The 21,423-nt window shown below is 35.6% G+C and overlaps 1 protein-coding gene across 1 annotated transcript in view; it reads left to right on the top strand.

The window, feature by feature from the left end:
- CNTN5 (contactin 5) overlaps positions 1 to 21,423 on the top strand; it is a 286,998-nt gene that overhangs the window by 16,712 nt on the left and 248,863 nt on the right. Inside the window, exon 4 of the mRNA XM_075720796.1 lies at positions 3,721 to 3,896. Coding sequence (XP_075576911.1) covers positions 3,721 to 3,896 — 176 coding nt within the window. The remainder of the gene's footprint in view (positions 1 to 3,720; positions 3,897 to 21,423) is intronic.

The raw sequence follows: 21,423 nt of genomic DNA, 5'->3' as shown, positions 1-21,423 counted from the left end.
TTCTTTGTCCAACTGTTTTTTTGCATTTTCCCAGTGGAACGCAATCAACAAATACAGACTTTCAGCATATCTTAAAGGGTAGCTACAAAGAGGATAGAGGCTCTCTCTTCACAAGTAGCCACATGGAGAAGGCAAGGGGCAACAGATACAAGAGATGTTTCATACAAGAGAGGTTTCATCTCAATATAAGAAAGAAATTTTTTACTGTGAGAACAATCATTCACTTGAACAATATGCTCAGGGACATGGCAGAGTCCCCATCACTGGAGGTTTTCAAGGTGCAATTGAACAAGGTGATAGATAATCTTATCTAGGCTCCCTTTCCCATGAAACATTGGACCAAATGATCTTTTGAGGTCCCTTCCAACCGCGGCTGTTTTATGATTTTGTTATACACATTCCTTCAGTTCTCCAGAGATTAATTGGTGTCAGCGCCTCATAAACAAAATTTCCTGACTGCTGTTCATGCAAGGAAAGCTTTGACTTGAAAGGCTTAATTCTAACAGCAGAGTTAACTTCTCCTCCTTCTGTTGCTGCCACTTGTCTGTACAGCATATCCAATATGGACTACAGTTCAGGGGAAGGGAAAGAGATATAAATTACTTTGTGAGGAATATACTGTTCTCCAGAGCAGGTGCAGAGGGAATTTAGCTTCAAAAAAGGCTATAGATAGGCAAAGGTTTGTTTTATGTCACTGCCCAACCTCTGGCATATGAAATAGTGCGGAGAAGGGGTATTTCCATATCCCCAAAGACACTGTACTATTATCTACAACCACCAGACAGTAGAGATCTTTATTTAGATGGGCTGTGAGGCCCATGCTGCTAAGAATTATTTTCAGCCAAAACCAAAATACAGTACAACTTTTTTTTTTCCTAAAGCTACATTAAAATAACATTTAAAGCACTCAAAAATTCCAAAATTAAGCTGTCTCTGCCATTTTAATTTATTTCCTTAGTCTGTATAACTTATGACACATGTTCATAACCTATTTACAAATTCTTTTTTTGCTGGGACATTACTTCATTTTAACAGAATGGAGAATGCTCACATCATTTCAGATTTTCTTCTTCTTTGCAAAGAGCTTTTTTTCCTTTGTTCAAGCTCTACCCCGAAATAACAATTTTTGATTTCTTGAGTTCCAGCCATTAAGGTCTCTAGATGCACTGATCTAGGGAATAACTCCCTGAGATAAACTGATTCCATTTGCTCAGCATTTCTGCAAATCATACTTTAGTATCACAAGTCAGGACCTGTACAATGGAGAACATAACTGAGATGCCTTTGATGAGGAATCAGACATTGACAAGCTTCCTGTGGGATTTCACAGGTCACCAGTGTTACTAGGTTAAAGGCAGGTGCAGAATTCCCTGAGATGCTGCTTCACTACACTGCTTTCACTGCTTGTGAAACACTGTGTTTCCTATTTTACTTAGGACACATATAAACTGTCTAGAAATTTTTTGTCAGTATCATTTCCTGATAGAAAAGGCAGTTGGAAAAATTTCTAAAAATGATTTTCTATCTGCTTAAGCTAAATTACAATATTTTGAAATATTATCTGTCACTTATCTTCCAAGAAAAAATGTAGCTGATTTTCCCTATCAGCTCATTACCTTTTAAGTATTATATTTGGGTTTCTGTCCTCCCAGATCAGTCAGGGTACATAGAACAATACATGCCACACAATTCGGTGTTGTTTTTCCTCTAATGTGCTTGGATTATATGAAGGAATACAATGATTCTATGATTCAATGATCTCCCATCACTTCTGCATCAGTTAATTTTGCATTTTGTTTCATATATATATATATGAAAAAATATATATGTAAAAGTTAACTTTCATTATGATTTCACTCAAAATCTTAAATCTTTAATAAATTGTTCAAGATGAAAAGTTCCTCTTCTTAGCTCTGCTATGTATGAATCTCTTTAAAAATGTAGTGAATCCTACAGACATTTCCCTAATACCCTTTGCAATATAAAGATATTGCAACAGTGTTTCATTTCTTACATTAAATGAAGCAGAGGTCCTCTGCGATCCTAAGTCCAATCATGAAAAAAAGGGGCAAATAATAGTTTCACAGTTCATCTTAATTCTGGCAATTCTGACCTTTGGATTAAGAAAAATTCAGAGCTACTTCAGCTGAATTCTGCTGTCTGTACCTCATTCACCATGAATGTTAACAAGATAGGGTGAACTGATAATCACTTTGCTTCATTAAAGTTGCCTCTGGAGTCTAGATGTTGCCAAGTTCTTCCAGTCTTTGCGGAACTCTGGCAAAGCCTGGAAGTGCCTGGCAATTTCCTGAGGTAACTTTGAAATCGCAGAATGACTGCAAACTAGCAATGAAGGAAATGTCTGTGCATCATAATAGCTGTGCCATACTTGTTTACACTGCTTGTCTCTTCTTTGCATTCTTTTAACAATTTGATGTCCTATACAGTTTGACACAAAAGCAAATCTAAAAAGTCTTCTTATGTGGATTATTTTTCTTTAACTGAGATATTGCATACACACCCATGTTATTCCAGAGTGCTGGAGTCTATTAATCTACCACACAAAATCTTTTTTTTTGCAGCCAGTGGACTATTGCACGGTTTGTTCTTTCAGCCTTTAGAGATGAATGAGAGGGGTGAGGCTTTTTGGCAAAGAATATCCAGGGGAAAAAAAAAAAAACACTAACCCCAAAACCCGCTCACACAGCAGAAAAATGATGAGACTCTTAGCTTACTTCTGAAACCTCAGAAAAAGAAGTGTTCATTCAGGAATCATTCAGTGCTTTGGCTCAGGCTTGATACTTTCTAATATCTTTCCTACAGCCTGGCTTTTTCCACCTTATCTTCACTCTCACCCCTGTCTTTACCATTCAGGCTTTCCATTTCACTCCCAAACACCTCCCAAACTTAGTATTCCCTCTGCTGACTCCTCATCTGATCTGAGCTTCCATTTGCCTGGTAGCTGCCAGGCATTACCCGTGACAAGCCGCCAGCTAATTCCAGTCTCCCCTGGGCCAGTCTTCTCTGAATTTTGTGTATCCTGGCCCAGCTGATATTATTTTGCCTTTGTCCATTGCCAACATCCTTTGTTTCACAACAGCCTACGTACCTCAGTCTACCTCCCTGCTCTTCACAGGTCCTGCTCTTCTGCTTTCTGTATTTAAATCAGGTTTCTCTATTTCTTCAGCCCAGAAGATCAAATGCTGATGGAATGGAAAAGGTTCCTTGCTCTCATGCAGTGCAGACTCAGCACTGCTAACTCTAAGCTCATCTGGGCCTATGACTTTAATGATAGAACATGAATTGAAACTTTGATTATCATAAGCATGGTAAAAGTTCTATTTTTGACATAAAGGATGCATCTGCTATACAGTTTTCAAGTCTGAAGCCTTTGTGGGTGACAGGGTTTTTTTGGGAAAAAGAAAAAAAAAAAGAGGTTACTAATTTGATTCAGCATAAGCAAAACAAAGAATATGCTTTCTCTTCAGAGATTGAAGATCTGTTTTTACTTGTGTTTTTTCAGAAAAACTGAGCTTTTGTCAGGCACGTATTGTGGAAAGTCTCTATCTAAAGCTTTGCCAAAGTAATGGATTACTGCACAGGCTATCTTTGAGTAGCTGTCATCCTTGTAACAACCGGGGCTGTCAGGCTCTGTATACTAACCTTGATGCCTTCCTTTGGCCTTAAAATGCTCAAGTTGTTTCTCTCTTTTTTCCTAAGATGGCTTCGAAATGGAACTGAAATCGACATTGAAAGTGATTATCGCTTCAGTTTAATAGAAGGAAGTTTGATCATCGACCACCCCAGTGAAATGAAGGATTCTGGACAGTATCAGTGTTTAACCACCAACATGTTTGGCAGTATTTTAAGCAGAGAGGCTGTTCTTCAGTTTGCATGTGAGTAACAATTTTAACATGGATAAATCAGATCTTTACATTGCTTTATAAGGTTCTAAATTGTAATTTGAATACTTTATACAAGTTGCAGTGTCCACTGACTTTGTTGGGCTAGGATCTCAAAATTAGAAATAAAATGCTTTGTGGGAAAGGGTGGTTTTCTGTGGACTTTTTACTTTTAAAATAGAACCAACTATCAGGGAAATTAACTATAGTACATGATCCCAAATACTATCCTTTAATGACGTACTTCAATACTTTGCAATGATATATTTCACTCATTGCTAGTTTCCTGAAACTTGTATCATTTTGTCGCACTATCTGAGCAGAAGAGAAAGAACTGTAAACTTAGGAATAGAGTGGGATAAACTGCCTATATATCTGTAGGATAGTCTGCACCTATAACTATGTGTGCGTGAGCATATTTTTGTATGTATATAAATATACATGGTTTATGTCTTTGTTTATGCGTACATATCATGTATACATTCATACATTATGAAGCAGAATTTTTTTTTTTTTAGTTTTTAATGGAAACTGAAAATGCCATAGCTTTTGAAATCACTCACTACCATATACTTTCCAGAAGCTATTAACAATTCTTGATCCTGAGTAAACACATGTGGTCCATCTATAGCATGCTCTTTTTCAAACATACTTTCAGGAAAAACAGGCCCAGAATTTCAGACATTCTACCTCCAACCCTGGCTTCCCTTCAGCACTTTACAGGAAGGCAACCAACACCTTTTTAGTGCTTTATCTAGGTAAACTCCACCATGAGAGGTTTTTCTAGAGGCACAGATGCAAAAAGAACTCTATCCTAATTTCTCAGATCCTGCTGCAAATAGGACATTACCATGAAACAAGGCAGATCTCACATAGCCACAACTGGAAAACAGTGGGGTTAAGGACAAGTTGCCTACCTGCATGTTCACTGACACATCTGGTGGTGTGGCAAACTCAGCAGAGATAGTGTGATCTCTGAGATTCTCCCTTAATCCACCCCTCCCTAGTAAAGTCAGACCTCTCAAATCTATAGCTTTAGTCTTATCTGCTGCAGATCCTGTCAAGGTATTTGTTAGCAAGATCATGGCACTATCCAGCTACTTCTGAGCAGGGAGCAGTACTGAAATATGGCAAAGTTTCCTCATGCCAGGGCAGTATGTTTAAAACTCTAAACATCGCAACAGTGGTCTTATCACAGTATTATTGGACCTGTCTTAAATGTAGCTCTGAGACAATTCTGTTACATTTTATCTTTTAGACAAAAAAAATATCATAAAACAAATCACTCGATTAGAGAACCTGACAGCTAGTAAATATAGATAGTTTCAGGGGTCTGAACCTCAGATTTCTGTTCCCATTTCAGGAGCATGGCCATTTGACCTCCAACTGAAAAAAAAACAACAGAGAAAGTGAGAGCTGGAGCTCAAACAACAGAATGCTTATGAGTTTCAGTAACTACATCCACAGTTCATTCAGTACCCCATGTAGTTCTAGTTACAATATTATGTCCTCCAATGAAACAAATTTAGGTAAGGTTGTAAATGAAAAAAAAAAAGAAGGAAGAGATTGGGTTTTGTGGGTTTATTTGTATTGAATTTTTAAATTATTATTTGCTTACACACCTGCTTTTTTCAGGTATCAGAGTTGTTATATGGCTTGAATGTGATTTCTGTCTATTAAAGTATTTAAGTAGGAATTGTAATGAAAGTTTCTCAGGCAAGCTTAATGGAGGAATGCTAGCTGGAAACACCGAGGTGTAGCAAGCAATGCTGCAGAACTTGCAAGAGAAGAGACTGTTACAAGCACACAGAAATCTTTGAAAAAGGATAGATAGTCATAACTGGTTGAAGTTCTTTTAGAAGCTTGTGAGCAACCCCTTCACAAGAGCGATTTCAAGTTCAATGTATATTTGTAGTTCAACTTCTTTGTAGCATGACACTCTCTCTTCTGCTCTTGATTTAACGTTTCTTCAAATCCTTGATCTTAAATGGCTGATGTGTTCCTGTTGAAACAATATTTGTATCATGCAGCAACTCACAGTATAAATTGGTGTCACCATACTGTAAACTCATAGCAACCTATAAGAAGCTTATATCACAGAAATGTTTTAGTAAGTCAGATCCAAAGTAAATTTAAAATAAAGATTTTCATTGTGATTTCAGCTTTAAAATATCTGTGACACTGTCTTGAATTTGACCAGAAAGTTCAGATAAGTTTTCTTGAAGCAAAGAATGGAATACTTTCATCCTGATATCTTGGGTGACAAAAGTTTTGCACGGGTTCCCAAAGTACTAATACTCTTTATTTCCTTTAGGAAACCTAAATGTGCTTTTCACATGCTCAAAGGGAAGATCTTTACTTTAGAACATGAAGGATGGTTTTATGATTTAAAACATAATATTTTGGAGACTTCATGTCTAGAAAAACTTCTGTAGCATAATCACAATGTTTCTGAAATAAATTTTCCATATTAAGATATTTTAACCAAGCAGTATATAATATCTCATTTATTAATAACTCTTTTTTCTTGTATTTAAACTCATTAATTACCTGAAAACAACCTTGGGTGAGGTAGTAGACAACTAAATGGTCTTTAGATTAGACTATGTTCATTCAGTAATTAGCCTTGAGCTCTAAAGCATTATATAGACAGGTAGAGATGGACCAGAGAAAGATTAGTTTACATTACCCTGAAATAAATATAAGAATTTTTAAAATGTCATGCTTGTGATGAAATACTAAAAAAATAGAATTTCAGTATAGTTGAAGCAGGATATTTTATAATATTGCTTGTTAACAGCAGGCTTGCATGTCTCCAGTTATTTTCAGTAAGACAGAAGTAAAACATTGAAAAAGGTTTTTGTAAGGAAAGGTCCTAACCTTAAAGTAATTAAAGTAATTGGTGCCCTGCAATTTTACTGGGCTCTAATGGCTTGAAGGGTGATTTATAATCCCAAGGATAAACCAAGGCATTTCTGATTATGAGATACAGAGCTGCACATAATGGCATTCAGTTTCCCTTCATTCACTGAAAGCCATGGATTCCAGAAGCTTAGAAACTTACCACTTTCACAGAAAAAAATTAAAAATTAAGTTCATGGATTTGCTTGAACGCATGGTTTGTACTGCTGTGGAAAATAGTTACGTCTTTGCAGCTTGAAGAGCTCTTCTTCTAATTAAAGAGAGAAATGGCATACAGCTCAAAAGGAAACAACAGGGACCATTAAACAAGGCCTTTGACACTGTCTTACAGAAAAAGGCATGTGCTGTAATGCACCTATGCAAAATATCATGAAACTTGAAAAAGGAGAGCATGTTTATTGCATTGGCTCTTCATTTTTTCACAGTTGCATAGCCAAAAGCCCAGCTGCTATGGTTATTATCATGTAGTTCAGCACTGGTGATGCATTACAAATATAAATGTTTATGTACTATATTATTTGCATATGTGTGCATAATTAAAATAGGACTTTGAAATACTTATATAATGTCTTTGGGTTTGAAAGAGAAAGAGATATAAAATGAACATATTTCATACATGTTTTGAGATATAACATTTGAAATAGGCTTCTGTATCACTAGTTATTTTTATGGAGCACAGTGGAAAGACCAGTTATGTGCAGTTAAAGGTCTTCTCAAAATTGTAAACTATCATAGCAAATATTTATGAAGATTTCAACACAGAAAAAGTTCTCCTCTTTTTTTCTCTTCTTTGCATTTCCTATGATCTCTCATGCCCAAGGTCATGCTGTTTTATGTTATTTTAAGAACGTAAGGGGGAAAAAAAAAAGAGAAAAAAACCCATGCTGTAACAGAAGTTAAGGACAAGTATATTTTTCAATAAAAGCAAATATTCACCAGAAATTTCTTTTGTCTTCAATAGAATTTTATGCAGAAAAATTGGGAAAAAAAAAAGCCCAAAGATAACACTGCCCAAATGTCAAGCAAATCAGAATTCTTGATCACAAAAATCATATGTTTAAAGTCACATTTCAGAATTTTGCCCATAGCAGGTTGTTAAAAAGATAAAAAGCTATCAGTTTGCTACAGCTTCAAATGTCATTATACTCACAACCACAAGGAATAGTTCATATATGAAGTATATTGTTTTCTTAACAAGATTCTAATCAGGTCATTAAAATGTAAGAGCATTAGAGGAATAATTACTGAATTCCTTTAGCCCATCTTAATGTTAATGAATTTTGTAGTTCTGGGTGTGGCTAGCTCTACAGAAGAGTTATTCAAATCCCAAACACATCTTTAAAGATTCTGCAGTCAACGGAAATAGAAAAGGGAAAGAGTTATTCTAGCTTAAGTTTTTACTGCATTAAGAAAAAAATGTGTATATATGCAGGCAAGAGCATCAGCCAAACAAAGCAACCACACCAAACTTATAGTTGCTTCAAGCAGAAACCCAAGTTTGTTGAACACCTAGTAATTTTAAAGAAGTGCACAACATCAAAAGTGTTTTGAGGATATGAAACTTAATAACAAAGCGTAAAAGTTTTATGAAGTAACTTATGCACTAAGCACACATACATTGTTAGATGTTTTAGTTTGGTCTCTTATCTCCTCTCATTTCTGTTGTTAGAAATTTGTGTAACTGAAAGGGAGGATTATAAAAATTAAACTTTAATATTAATTTCTCAGTGTTGGCTAGTTTTGGCATCTGTACATAAGCTAAAAAATAATAAGTGACTTGAACATGATGGGAAATTATAAAAAATGCAGAGGTTCCAAATTGACTAAATCTACCTGCCTTACTGGACAACAGCTGCATAATTTTGTGCTGGGTTCCACGGCCTCTCTTTGGAACAGTACGCTACAACTTTGGCTACAACAGTGGACATATTTTGTGCTTACCTTTGCCACATGTAAAATCTCTGTATTGCTTTAGGTCACAAAACAAAATTGATTTTCTTTATCTATGGATTATTCAACTTTTCGCAAGCCTACCATCTCTGTGTTATTTACAGCTTAGGCTAAAAAAACCTAGAGAAGTGGTAGAGGGAAAGAACTTCTTACCTGTCATTTATGGAATTCCTCATTGCAATTTTATTAATCTGATTGTCACTGGCTTCTTTGTATCATTTTCCTTTTTCTTTATGAAATCTATTTTCTCATTTAATCTACAGAGAAGGGTATTGATTAGACACAATTTAAATGTCCTTTTCCAACTGTTGAGCTACCATAACTGTCCAGTGTTGTACAGAATAAGAAGTCAGCCATGATGCAGGCATATAAATCAATAGTTTTCTGGAGAGACAGCCTGTGCACTGCCCATTCCATCATGGCACACTTCTGACAGCCTGTTAACAAGTTCACCTCCTAAGAAATGAGCTTAATGATCCATGTTTTCTTTCTTGCCACCATCGTCCCTGGACGTCATGTTGTGTTTACTCCATAATTTCCTAGTATTAGTTTGCAAAAAGTTGATTTAATTACAACCCTCTAGACATGAGAAAAACCTCGATTTCTCATGTTAATTCCAGAATACGCATCATAACAAAATGTTTGATCACATTGCAATATTGACATTTTCTTCTAAGCCATGCAAAGATAAACAGTATTAAATACTGTGAAAGAAAGATGAGAACAAGATGAAGTGGGAAAAGAAACCAGAATGCAACTAGTCATACTTTCATTTTTAAAAATGTCCTTGATCATCCTGTAATACAGCCTAAGTTGGGCATTGCTTTGCTCTGAAACCATCACAGCAACGTGAAGAATGTTACCATGTTGGTTAATAACTACAGCTACAATAGTGATTTGCCCTATAAAACTTTCAGATTTTTTTTCTGCATAATTTCAAGTTGCTGTTTTTAGGAAATACATGCTTAAGATATACCTGCAAAACAGGTGTACATGACAGAAAAAGTTAATTGTATATAGGACTGGTTACATTTTATTCATAAATAGTTTATTAATTGAAGAACATAATTCAGTGAACCTGAGATTAATATGAATTTGTGTCACACTCCACAAAGAGTTTCAGCTAAATGAAGACTGAGGATGTTGTGTTATCTTACAGAAGGAAGACACCTGACTTCTAGTTCAGACGTGGAGACTCTGCTTCCTATCTATTCCATTATTTATTTGTGCAAAGTGGGACAATTTCACAAGGAAAGATTGTGAGATCTTTCTTACAAAATGAAATTTCAAGGCTAAGGTCTTCAGTGACTGTAGGACTCGGATCAAACCCCCGGGCCACAGTTTCCCACATAAATGTTCAAAACACTTGCACATATCTACTTTACAATTCTGCAAATCTGGCCCTTTCTTTTGTTAAGAGAATCAGAAAGAATTTTAAACTGAAAGATATGTATCTTTTTCACATAAAAATGGTGAAAAAAAAAGAAGCTTTGAGTCAAATTAGAACTTTTTGTTTAATTTCAACTTTGGAAAAGCAAGTTATTTGAATTTTAGCTGTAGTGATACTTTGTTGCTTATAGAAACATTCAGCTATACAACTAAGTTCAATGGTGCAAGATACTAAGAACTTTGGCCCTAGTCTAAAAAAACATTTCATCTTAAAATATTTGCATAATCTTTTTGAAGTTGATGGGATGATGTACGTGCTTAAAATTAAGCACATGCTTAAACTCTTTATTGTTGTTAAACATGACAATTTCTAAAGCAAGGGTTGAAACAATCTGTATGGATTTGTTACCATAGTGTCATCATGACAGACACATAATAGGTTTAATTAAGCCTTCTGCCATTCATTTCTTGATCCTTTCTTTCTTAAAGTGAATAAATATCTTAGAATAATGAACTTCAAGCTTTAAAAATAGCAGAACTCATTACAATTCCTTTTAGCCAGCAGTTCTCAAAGAAGCTTTCCTGTTGTAAAAGGATAGATCTGGGTTCATCATTGTGGCTATGGTGAATCTTTGATGAAAATCTGCCTTCAACCTTGCTTTACATAGGTGAATCTTTCATCCAAGTCCAAAAGCAAGTCTGGAGAAATAAATAAAATCAGCACTTGAGAGGTCACCTAAAACTATGAAGACAGCATCCACTCTTTCTGACAAGAATGGCAAAATGAATGAATATTTATCCATTGTTCCAATTTCCCAACAGACCATTAATGAGTATTGCCAGACAGTAAACCTTATGGGAGTTTAAATATATTCAGGAGTGATATCCACTGAAAGCTTTAGGAAAAAAATAGACATCTTGTCTCACGGAACTCCCCTTCCACACAAAGCGTGCAGCATGTCTTCAGAAATGGTCTCCTGACCCTATCTAGAGTGACTTGTCTATAATAGCATAAGACCAGCTAAAAGCTCTGGTGGAGTTGCTATGTATATTTCTGACCATTTAGTTCTGCTTTTGAAGCTGTCTGGGCACGGCAGTAAGTTTCTATTTTTCCATTGCTACATCAGCATTTAAAGACCAAATGCTTTGCCCCTGTATTAGATAACTTTAAAGAGCAGAGGAAACCCAGCCCTTTCCTATCTACAAAAGCAAATGTTTTCTTTCCTTGAAGACAAGAGGAGGGTGGGGAATTTCTCTTTTGTCTTCTCTCTGCCGCCTTGAATCAGTATCTTGTCTGTTCCAAAAGGGTTTTGGAGTCTATGCCAGTAAATTAAACATTCCCTAGCATGGAGAACAAATCATTTGGAAAGGTCCACATCCATGCGTCTAAACACTTTTATCTTCCAAGACAGAGTACTTCTAAACTGTCTTTTGGGAATGGCCCCTAGTCACTCCTGATAACACCCAAAATGTGACAAGAATTGTCTTGAAGAAGACTGTAGTCCCACCAAAGAATCCCATGGACACTTCTAAAACTGTGACAGTGTCCATGATGAAATCCCGTGCAGGAGAGTATTTCTTGCTACTTTTCACTATACTAGTATAGACAAAGTCTGAGTATCTTGAATCTTCAGTATACTGGGGGTAATGCATACATTGCATCTTTAATTTTATCTTGTAATTTTATGACTTTTACTATGTGAAGAAAATTATGAAGAATTTTAATGCTAAAAAACACTAAACAAAACTACTCAAATTTTGATCTAGTCTGTGTCCATCTCTCCTTAATTCTCAGCCTGCATCTTAATGTTTCAGTTACAAAATACTTGGGACAGGCATCTTAAGATAGGAGATTAAGTCTGAAGAATCCCAGCTACACATGAAGTCTTTCTGTAGGGTGACACTCAGGAACATAAGACCATACTAACCAGCACTGTGTCACAGAGATACTCTGTAAGGCAAAAATATCAGACTTTCCTTGTTCTCCTGAAAGAAGCTGGTTACTCTACGTGTGTCCTTACAAAGAACTAACCCGTTCCTTCATTTCATCCATTTGACTTTTCTGTGGTGAAGTCTCACATTACCTCAGTGTCGTGGTTTAGCCCCAGCCAGCAACTCAGCACCACGCAGCCGCTCGCTCACTCCCCCTACCCCAATGGGATGGGGGAGAGAATCGGAGGAATAAGAGTGAGAAACACTCCTGGGCTGAGATAAGAACAGTTTAATAATTGAAATAAAATAAAGTAAAATAATAATAATAACAATATAATAATAATAGTAATAATAATATACAAAGCAAGTGATGCACAATGCAATTGCTCACCACCCGCCGACCGATATCCAGACAGTTCCCGAGCAGCGGTCACTGCTCCCCGGCCAACCCCCCCAGTTTATATACTGAGCATGACGTCACATGGTATGGAATAGCCCTTTGGCCAGTTTGGATCAACTCTTCTGGCTGTGCCCCCTCCCAGTTTCTTGTGTACCTGGCAGAGCATGGGAAGCTGAAAAGTCCTTGACTGGCATAAGCAGTACTCAGCAACAACTAAACCATCAGTGTGTTATCAACATTCTTCTCCTACTAAATCCAAAACACAGCACTGTGCCTGCTACTAAGAAGAAAATTAACTCTATCCCAGCCGAAACCAGGACACTCGGCTTGAGAGGGGCATTTTGACAAAGCTGAGAGCCAAAACTCAGGAAGCTCTAAAGCAGCAACCCAGAGGAGTTTATTCTTTTGCATGGTAGTATTAGAATGAAGGCATCTTGAAAAGTTCAGGTGAGATCCCTAATTAGGGATTATACATCAATACAGTGCAAATTTGATTCTCATTGTAATAAGTTACTAGCTTCAGAAAAGGGTATCAGTTCTGGATGTACTTCATTGAGCAACATTTATTATCTCATTCCATTTGAATTGCACACAGGCATAACTTCAACCTCATTGATCCTCGTATCCATCAAACACCAAGAAAGTTATGATCATTTCAAAGTATTCAAATAGAAATGAGATTTATTAATCTTGTCAAGTTCATTTATTGCTACATAAGGGTTGATGCCAAAAAAGTATTCTGAGGTTTAATTTCTGCTCAGTCTTTAACTCTGAAAATGTACTTTAAACAATACATTTTATATTTTGTGTTCTGTGGAAGCATTAATAGAAATCAGTCATGTAGGGAGACACAGTTTGAAATATAATTACAGCAATAAATACAGTACATCTACCGACTTCTCACTTCTGCATTGTGCATTTCTCTGCAGGACAGGAAGGCTAGTGTTTAACCTGCCTATAACCTATTTACCTATCTTTCACAATCTAATCTATCATGCTAATGAACCATTAGTCTTGTCATTTAAATACAGATTACAATAATTAAGAGTAGCATTACTAAATAGGAGAAATTTGAAAAGGCTGAAGGAGAATTCTGTACCTAAAACAGACAACACTCTCTAAATTTCATTTGCAAGTTCTAACTCAGATTGACTTTTGGCAATTATCATGTCATCTCTCTACTTACAGCCTTCCAGGTGGTGCGGATTGTGGTGAGCACTACTCTACCTTCTTTCAAATTAAACGTGTACTTTTATGTGAAATTTCTTGCATGGTATTTGTAGTGCTACCATGGCATTCCTGCCCTCGCTATGCTCCCTCCATTATGCTGACGTCATTGTATTGTGGCTTTCCTGAGAAGCAGATCAGGCTCCTGATCTGGTTGAGAAATAAACTTGTCTGACAGATTATTCTTCTGTTTATAAATGCAGGTGCACAGGTAGTTGTGATAGCACAAGGGAGAGAGAAGCACAAGGCTGGGAGGGAAGAAGAGAGAAGTGGACAGGGCACTTACGATGACCTACTCAGGAACAGAACTAAATATAAAAGCAGTGGAGTCACTTTTGATAATAATTTTGGAACTCAGGAGGGAAAACTTCCAGGAAAGCGTTGAGTTCTAGCTAAGTTAATAACACTGCAGAGGAGGTATTAATTTTAAGAAAAGCCTACAATGAATAAAAGAGATTGATCATCAAAGAAAACAACATCTGGAAGGTTGTGAAACATATGGATAAAGTGCGAATTAGCAGAAGTCAAGCTGAGTTAGACTGACAAAGGAAATTAAAAGAAATACAGATAAGCTTTTTAGCTAGCTTAATAAAAAATAATAAGAAAAGATGATGGGATAGAACTGAAGTTAATCTACATATGACCCCAAATCCAATGGCTGCCTGCATTTGATTTTCCATAAGGACAGAGTAGCTTATACAGCTGATTCCATATGAAGCATGAGACACCAAAAATAGAAAGATATGCATTCAGTTTGGGGATGGGAGAAGAAAAGTAAATCCACACTTAAAATGTACTAGTTGATAAAAGCTGAGGCTCCTACGATATCCATGAGTTCTATTTAAGTTTAGTACTTCGGTGATATAACTTCAGAACAGTGTGCACTTCCAGTGCCAATTTGTCCTTTGTTCTTCTTGATATTTTCACTAATGTTCAGAGCAGAATGATAAAATTAATTAAATTATCTAATGTTACAAAGATGGGAAGTATTGTCAACATAGAAGTTGTATTCTCAACTGTAATAATTACATATTTTATTTGTAATGCTTTGCACTCAAAGTCATGATTATGGTAATATCACTGTCATTTTGCTTAGCATTTCTTGTAATTATTTTGAGGATAAAATCAAAACAAGCTCCAAGAATTCCTCACCAGTGACAATAACATCAAAAGCATCTTCTGATGATCATCATGTGATGATAAAGTCAAGTCCACAAACGTGACAGTCTTAAATCCAGTGAGATTGAGTACGTGTATTACACCTGCACACCAGGACCCAGAATTCATAATTTCTTCTGTACTGGTTTTAAAAGTCAGATATCAGAAGCTGGTTTCATAGAACATGGTACATATATAAAAAGGAGCAAATCCTCTCTATAAAACATATTGTAACCTGTCTCCATATAGAAACACACACACAGAGCTAAACAATAAAAAACCAAAACAAAACCTTTAATTAGGTTTCAGCCCTATATCTCATCAAGCATGGAAATATGTAAAAATGTCCTCAGGATTCTATAAATATGTAAATCCTGAGCCCACCCACCTACCCACTCCATACACCATACTAATTTAAAGACAATGCATTCAGTCAGAAACTTATATACTGTGTGTCTAACTACACATTAAATTTTACACTGAATTTTATTAGAGTTGCAAGGTCAAACATCCAAGCTGTGGGATGAGGGATTTATGCAATCTGAATTTCAGCTTACATGCAAAAGTCCTACAATATAGATTTATCACGCAATCACTTTTTTTTTTTTACATTAGACCCCCTAGACTCTTTCAGGTCACAGAAAAATTACTGCTCACTTACTGAACAATGTTCTATTCTCTATTGTTCAGTGCACAGCCCCCCACCTTCATTAATTCAGACTATTCAAAACCTACTCTGAAGACAAAATTAATTTCCTCAGAAGCTTTTTATGGTGCTCATCATTACAGCATCCAAGTGCTTCATGAACATTAATACATTTATTTTTACAATGTCCCTGTGAAGTGAGTAGTTATTACTACCTCCTTTCTATAAATGGAAAACTAAGACATGAGAGATTAATGTAAAATATCCAGTAATCTGGGGAGCTGTATGTGAGCTCAGGAGGAGCTGCTTTTCCCAAGTGCTTAACAGAGCCAGAACTGATCACTTTCCTATTCATTACTCTGACCAATCTTTTTCTCAGCATTTGTATCAGTCATATCTCAATCCCACATCTGGTTTCTGATCTCTCTCCTACTATCGATTAGGCTGCTGATCCCATTTGTGGTTTCCTTACTTACTGAAAGCATCTATTTGATTAAAAATGATAGTAACATCTTGCTAGCTCTCTTTTAGTCTCCATGTGACTCTCATTTCGTTTCATAGCCTGCAGCTCCTCTATCTCACATTTCCTACTTCCAGGCTTCTAAGCTCACTTTCTTTCCCTGTCCTTATTCAATAGCTTCTATAGCATGCTTTTTCCATCCGTAACCTTCTGCATCCTTAAGAGAGTAAATGAACATTTAGTTATTTTTTAACTAAAACTGGGAGTAACTGAAACAGGCTCTTCTAATGGAAATTGCTGGCCATCTTAATCACAATAGTTGCTACCTGTTGTGTTTATAATAATGGATGGATTTCTTGACAGTACAAATATCCATTGGCAGAATGGGTTTTTTTAATTAGAAACATTCTATATATCTTCAGGCTAAATAACTTAAATTGCTACTCCATTAGTGCTCATAAGCAAAGTGGGTCAAGGCTTTGAATAGAAAACTGTTACAGTATGTGGAGTAGGAAGTTCTGATAATTCAGTAGCTGGTACTTTTTGTTTTAAATTATTAAATCATTACTGCAGAACACACCGTAATGAAGCAGGTGCTCCTTGGATAAATTTCTGCCTGGAAAGGCATTTCTACTTAAATTTGCCATTTATCAATGTTTTCTTTACTATGAGGTCTCACCCATCTCCCTCACTCCTCATTAATAGAACAGTGATTAACTGTGACCTGTGTTATGGTTGGTGACTGCAAGATTTTGAAATTTTAAGACAGCGTTTATTCACATCCTCTGAATTCCACTGCCATTTTACTGTGCTACTGTCTTCTCCATTTCCTTTCCTTGCCTACTATGTTCCTTTACAGTTTACAAGTGAAAGGCTATTGCTCCATCTAATCTGAAGCATAAGAAATATAGAAAATCTTAATTTATGATCATCACTAGCCATGAAAACAGCAAATATGGATAAGGATTCTTTTAAGATTTTTTCTTCTTTGTTTCACTGCTGGTTATATAAGGTCTGCTAATATGTACTAATGTGATATTGGGAAGTGGCACCCCTTTTAGTTTTTAATTAACTCTTAAAACTGTTTTTACCTCATTAAAGTCATATTTGCTAAAAGGTGGAAGCATCATAGATAAAATCTGTCAGTGAATGTAAAATTTGAACTGGAATAATGGTAAGAAAATCATAGCTAGCTGAACAAAAGACACCAAGTATTCTCAATTCGAGATTGCCTTGTGGCAATCTCAACAGAGGAGCCAATCCTTTAAGCACTTTATCCTGCAAAACACAATTGCCAGCAGTTAACTCTAAGTCACTGGGATTGCATTCAGGATAAAGATCTTTGCTGCATATTTTGGTCAAAGTTCTCTGAAATGTACAGAGTTCTATACTATGTGAATGAAAGATGTTTAAAAACTGGGATACTACTTCCACAGGGTATTTAAGCACTTCATTTTTTTTTTTTTTAATACAAATTTGATCTTTTTTATCATCTCTTTCACAATAAAATTCCAAAGCAGTATGTTTTGGAGTCAATGAAATATGGTCTTTTAATAATGTGAAATTGTTTTGTATACCTTGGTTAAGAAAATCTTGTTATAGTGAAGTAAAATAATTTTTACCACAGTATTTTGAGTACTTGAGTTTTGGCTTTGTATTGTTATAAAAATATACATGATTCATATGTATATGTAATATGTACTTAGACATGGTAAAACTTGACTCAGCATTGCCAAAACAAAAAGTCTAAATGAGTATTTTTATGCTTAAGACTGTTCTTACAAAATATTTCTGTACTGAGAAATTTGCAAAATTACAAAACACAATACTGAGACTGAAATACCGTTAGAACAATCTTACTATTTTTTTCTGAAAGCTATGTCACTAAATCTTTAATACTCTGTTACAGTTATTCAGTTATTGAAGTAAAGTTATAAGAAAACAATCTGATGAGGAAGGTAAGGCCACAGATGAAGTTGTAGTGAAACTGCCATTGTTGCAATGTCATTTTGTCTAAACTCCCTCCCTTTCTTCCATCCTAAGCTCTTCCATACAGCTTCTCCTTAAATGACCTGATCCACAGCCAATAAATCATCCTTGTTCAGTGTACCTACCTGATGACAAAGGTGTGCACATTCTGCCTAGTCATCTAGACCTAAAATGAGACTTACTCACAGCACAGAAGCTTACCTTTATTTGCTGTTATTTCATATATGCTCCTGAATGTGTTACTATAGCACTTATATATATTTTATCCCAGGGAAAATATTTACATAAAAGAGGGTAGAGTAAAAGAGACTAGAAATGGAAGAGACAATGGAAAAACTATCCAGACCCAAAATCTGTGGATTCTCTGACTATTTTAAATGAACTTTTTATCAGACCAATAACATGAAAAGAAACATGCTTTACAAAGACCTTTTAAGAAACGCGTAAACTAGCATATAAAATTATTCCCACATTATTTGGGAGCAAAATCAACTGAGTATTTTTAAGTGACTTAGATCTAAAGCATGTATAAAATTTGTTCAAACTTGAAGGAAAGGTAATGAAATTCAAACTTTTACTTTCAGAACAGCACAGGTACCTTATCTGATTTAAATAAACTATTTACTGAAATAAATTTAAATAAAATAAATCCTGGGAGTTGGATTCAATGATCCTTATGGGTACCTTTCAACTCGAGATATTCTATGATTCTATGAATTGAGGTAATAAGAATAATGAAAGTTGTGTATATTAAAGACTCGATACACTCATATCATAGAATTATAGAATGGTTTCAGTTGGAAGGAACATTAAAGATCATCTAGTTCCAACGCCCTGCCATTGGCAGGGACACCTTCCACTAGACCAGGTTGCTCAAAGTCCCATTCAACCTGGCCTTGATCACTTTCAGGGAGGGGGCATCCACAACTTCTCTGGGCAACCTGTTACAGTGTCTCACCACCCTCACCGTAAAGAATTTCATTCTAATATCTAACCTAAATCTACCCCTTTTCAGTTGAAAACCATTACCCCTTGTCCTTTCACTACATGCCCTGACAAAAAGTTCCTCCCCATCTTCCCTGTAAGCCTCCTATCATTCATTTTCAAAGCAGTCATATATTATCTTCTAAAGTAACATAGTTTTTGTATAAAGAAATTACATGGTATACAGAGAGAGATGGAGAGATCCCTACCAGACAGATTATTTTTTGGAAAGTACATGTGTTTTTCTAAGTCATGCATTTAGACACATACCACTGCCTAAAATTGCTCATCTTATCCTTTTAGGAGATATTCTGTTTGAAAATAATAATGAATCCTCACATCAGTTGTTTTGTACATCCAATAAATTGTTCACAACCTTATCTAATAAGCTTGCTTTGCAGTCCTTTCACTTCCTACAAAAATGTTTGGAGATCAGTAAAATACATGATGGTTTCTATTTTTAAATAGCCAACCTTTCCAGATCAGTTACAAAGAACTCTTGTCTTCAGACTTTACTAATTTAGAGCCTAGCACTCTGTGACAGTGCATTGTAACAAAGGCAGTGTTCAGCAGTCTACTTCAGTTAGTCAGGCTGCCAAGTTTTAGTCCTTTTTTTTTTTTTATTTTAATGTTATTGAGTATTCTGAAATATGATGGGTTTTCTAGTACATCGCATATATGTTCTTGTTTATTCTTATCTCAGTTAATGAAAAACAGTTAAGGCAAGTGAATGTAAAAAATGCAAACCAAACTCTTTCTAAAAGCAAGAAATACCATTCATGATTTAGCAGCTGAAAAAACTGTAAATGATGTCTGTCATATAACTCCATGCTTTCACTATTAATGGTCTTAAAATGCTTTCACCCCCTTTAGCAGATACTGTTTCCAGATTGTAATTATGATGGATATCTTTTAAGTACAGACTGATGATATGTCTGTTGTTGCTATGAAAATGCATTCAAACTAGGTCAGTGCTGCAATATGCTGGAAGATAAGTCTTCATTTTGTAAATGTTTTAGATTCCAGAGGATTCTGCTTCTGGTTTTGCTGAAATCTACCTTAATACTGAGATGAAATATTTATACTGGAGTTAGTTCAATCAGGCAGTCATTTTGTTTGACAAATTGGGTCACCTTTTGGGGAATTAACAGTTTGTGAGCTGCAAACTCATGTGAGGTTTTGATATACTGCTCATTGTGAGCACCACAATATTGGCACACATGGGCCAATGCTGTAAAAATATTACAAAGTAGCTGGAAAGCACATTCTCATAAACCAGTGAGGGTAAAATAGTAGTATTGGACATTGATCCTGAACAGGGGGAAAAAAAAAAAAAAAATCTGTAGAAGTCAAGAAGGGGAAAATAGATATCACAGAAACTGTAACATGGCTTTTTGAAAAAGCTTTCCAAATATCTTCTCATCATGGTTACCTGTATATCCATATTATCTTAATTTGATTTTTTTTCATTTAAGTCATTTGCTGACACAAATTCCTGGGAATACTCTGGTAAAGATAAATAAACAGGCAGAGATTTAAACACAGGTAATTTGTATATTAAAGACTTTTCACTCTCTTCAGTGATAATAATTATTGTCTCTGAGCAAAGGAGACAGCTGAAACCAGTGACATTGATTTTCAAGATGGAAGCCAACAGGCAACATCTTGAGACTTGGTTCCCAAACTAAATCATTAGTGAGCATCTCACATCTCAATGTGATATGTGTTATCACATCTATGGCACATGCAATCTGGAATTTCTATCCGTGGGTAGTTTTGCCATTAGAAGGGTCTCATTCACTGACTTCATATAAGTTATCTGAGGTGTACATCAGTTTGTGAATAAACATTCAGGCTGGGAAAAATTTACATGATATGACACCTGAAATTAAGTTTGAAGTAATTACAAAAATGGTATTTTTTCTATATTTTATAGACATAGCCTACAAGTAAAGTACCTACAGGGAGTAACATTACATTCACTGTTTGTACCCCTCTTGACAGCACAAATTACCAGAAGTAGAAATACCTTTGTTACATTAAGCTTAGGCATTTTGAAAAAGGGCTATAATAAAAGGTTTACAAGTTTCAGTGTTTGAATTATAATGGCTACAAAGACGATGCTTCTGCTTCAACTCTTTAAATTACTGCTTGAAATGAGAATGCATTTAGGCACTTAAGGTTTGATCTATGAAACTTCTATTTACTTTTATGCAGGTTGTTTGCATGGTTTACTTGGTAAAAATAGAACACTTTTAGTTTACATGAATTATATTTTTCTTTTCCTTTTTCATGGAACCTCTTGTGGATGCTGCTTCATCATTCTCATCTCAAGAATGTACATTAAGATAAAAAGGGGTTGAAAGTGTGAAAGAACTGTGGTAATCTCAGACTCAATAAGTAGATTGCACTGCAACATCTTGTATTTAAAGAAAAAAAGTGGAAACATTTTACAACAAAGTGC

This window comes from Pelecanus crispus, chromosome 1 (genome assembly GCF_030463565.1).
Source record: "Pelecanus crispus isolate bPelCri1 chromosome 1, bPelCri1.pri, whole genome shotgun sequence".
NCBI lineage: Eukaryota > Metazoa > Chordata > Aves > Pelecaniformes > Pelecanidae > Pelecanus > Pelecanus crispus.
Note: the sequence above shows the minus strand (reverse complement) of the source record. Positions and strands in the feature narration are given on the sequence as shown.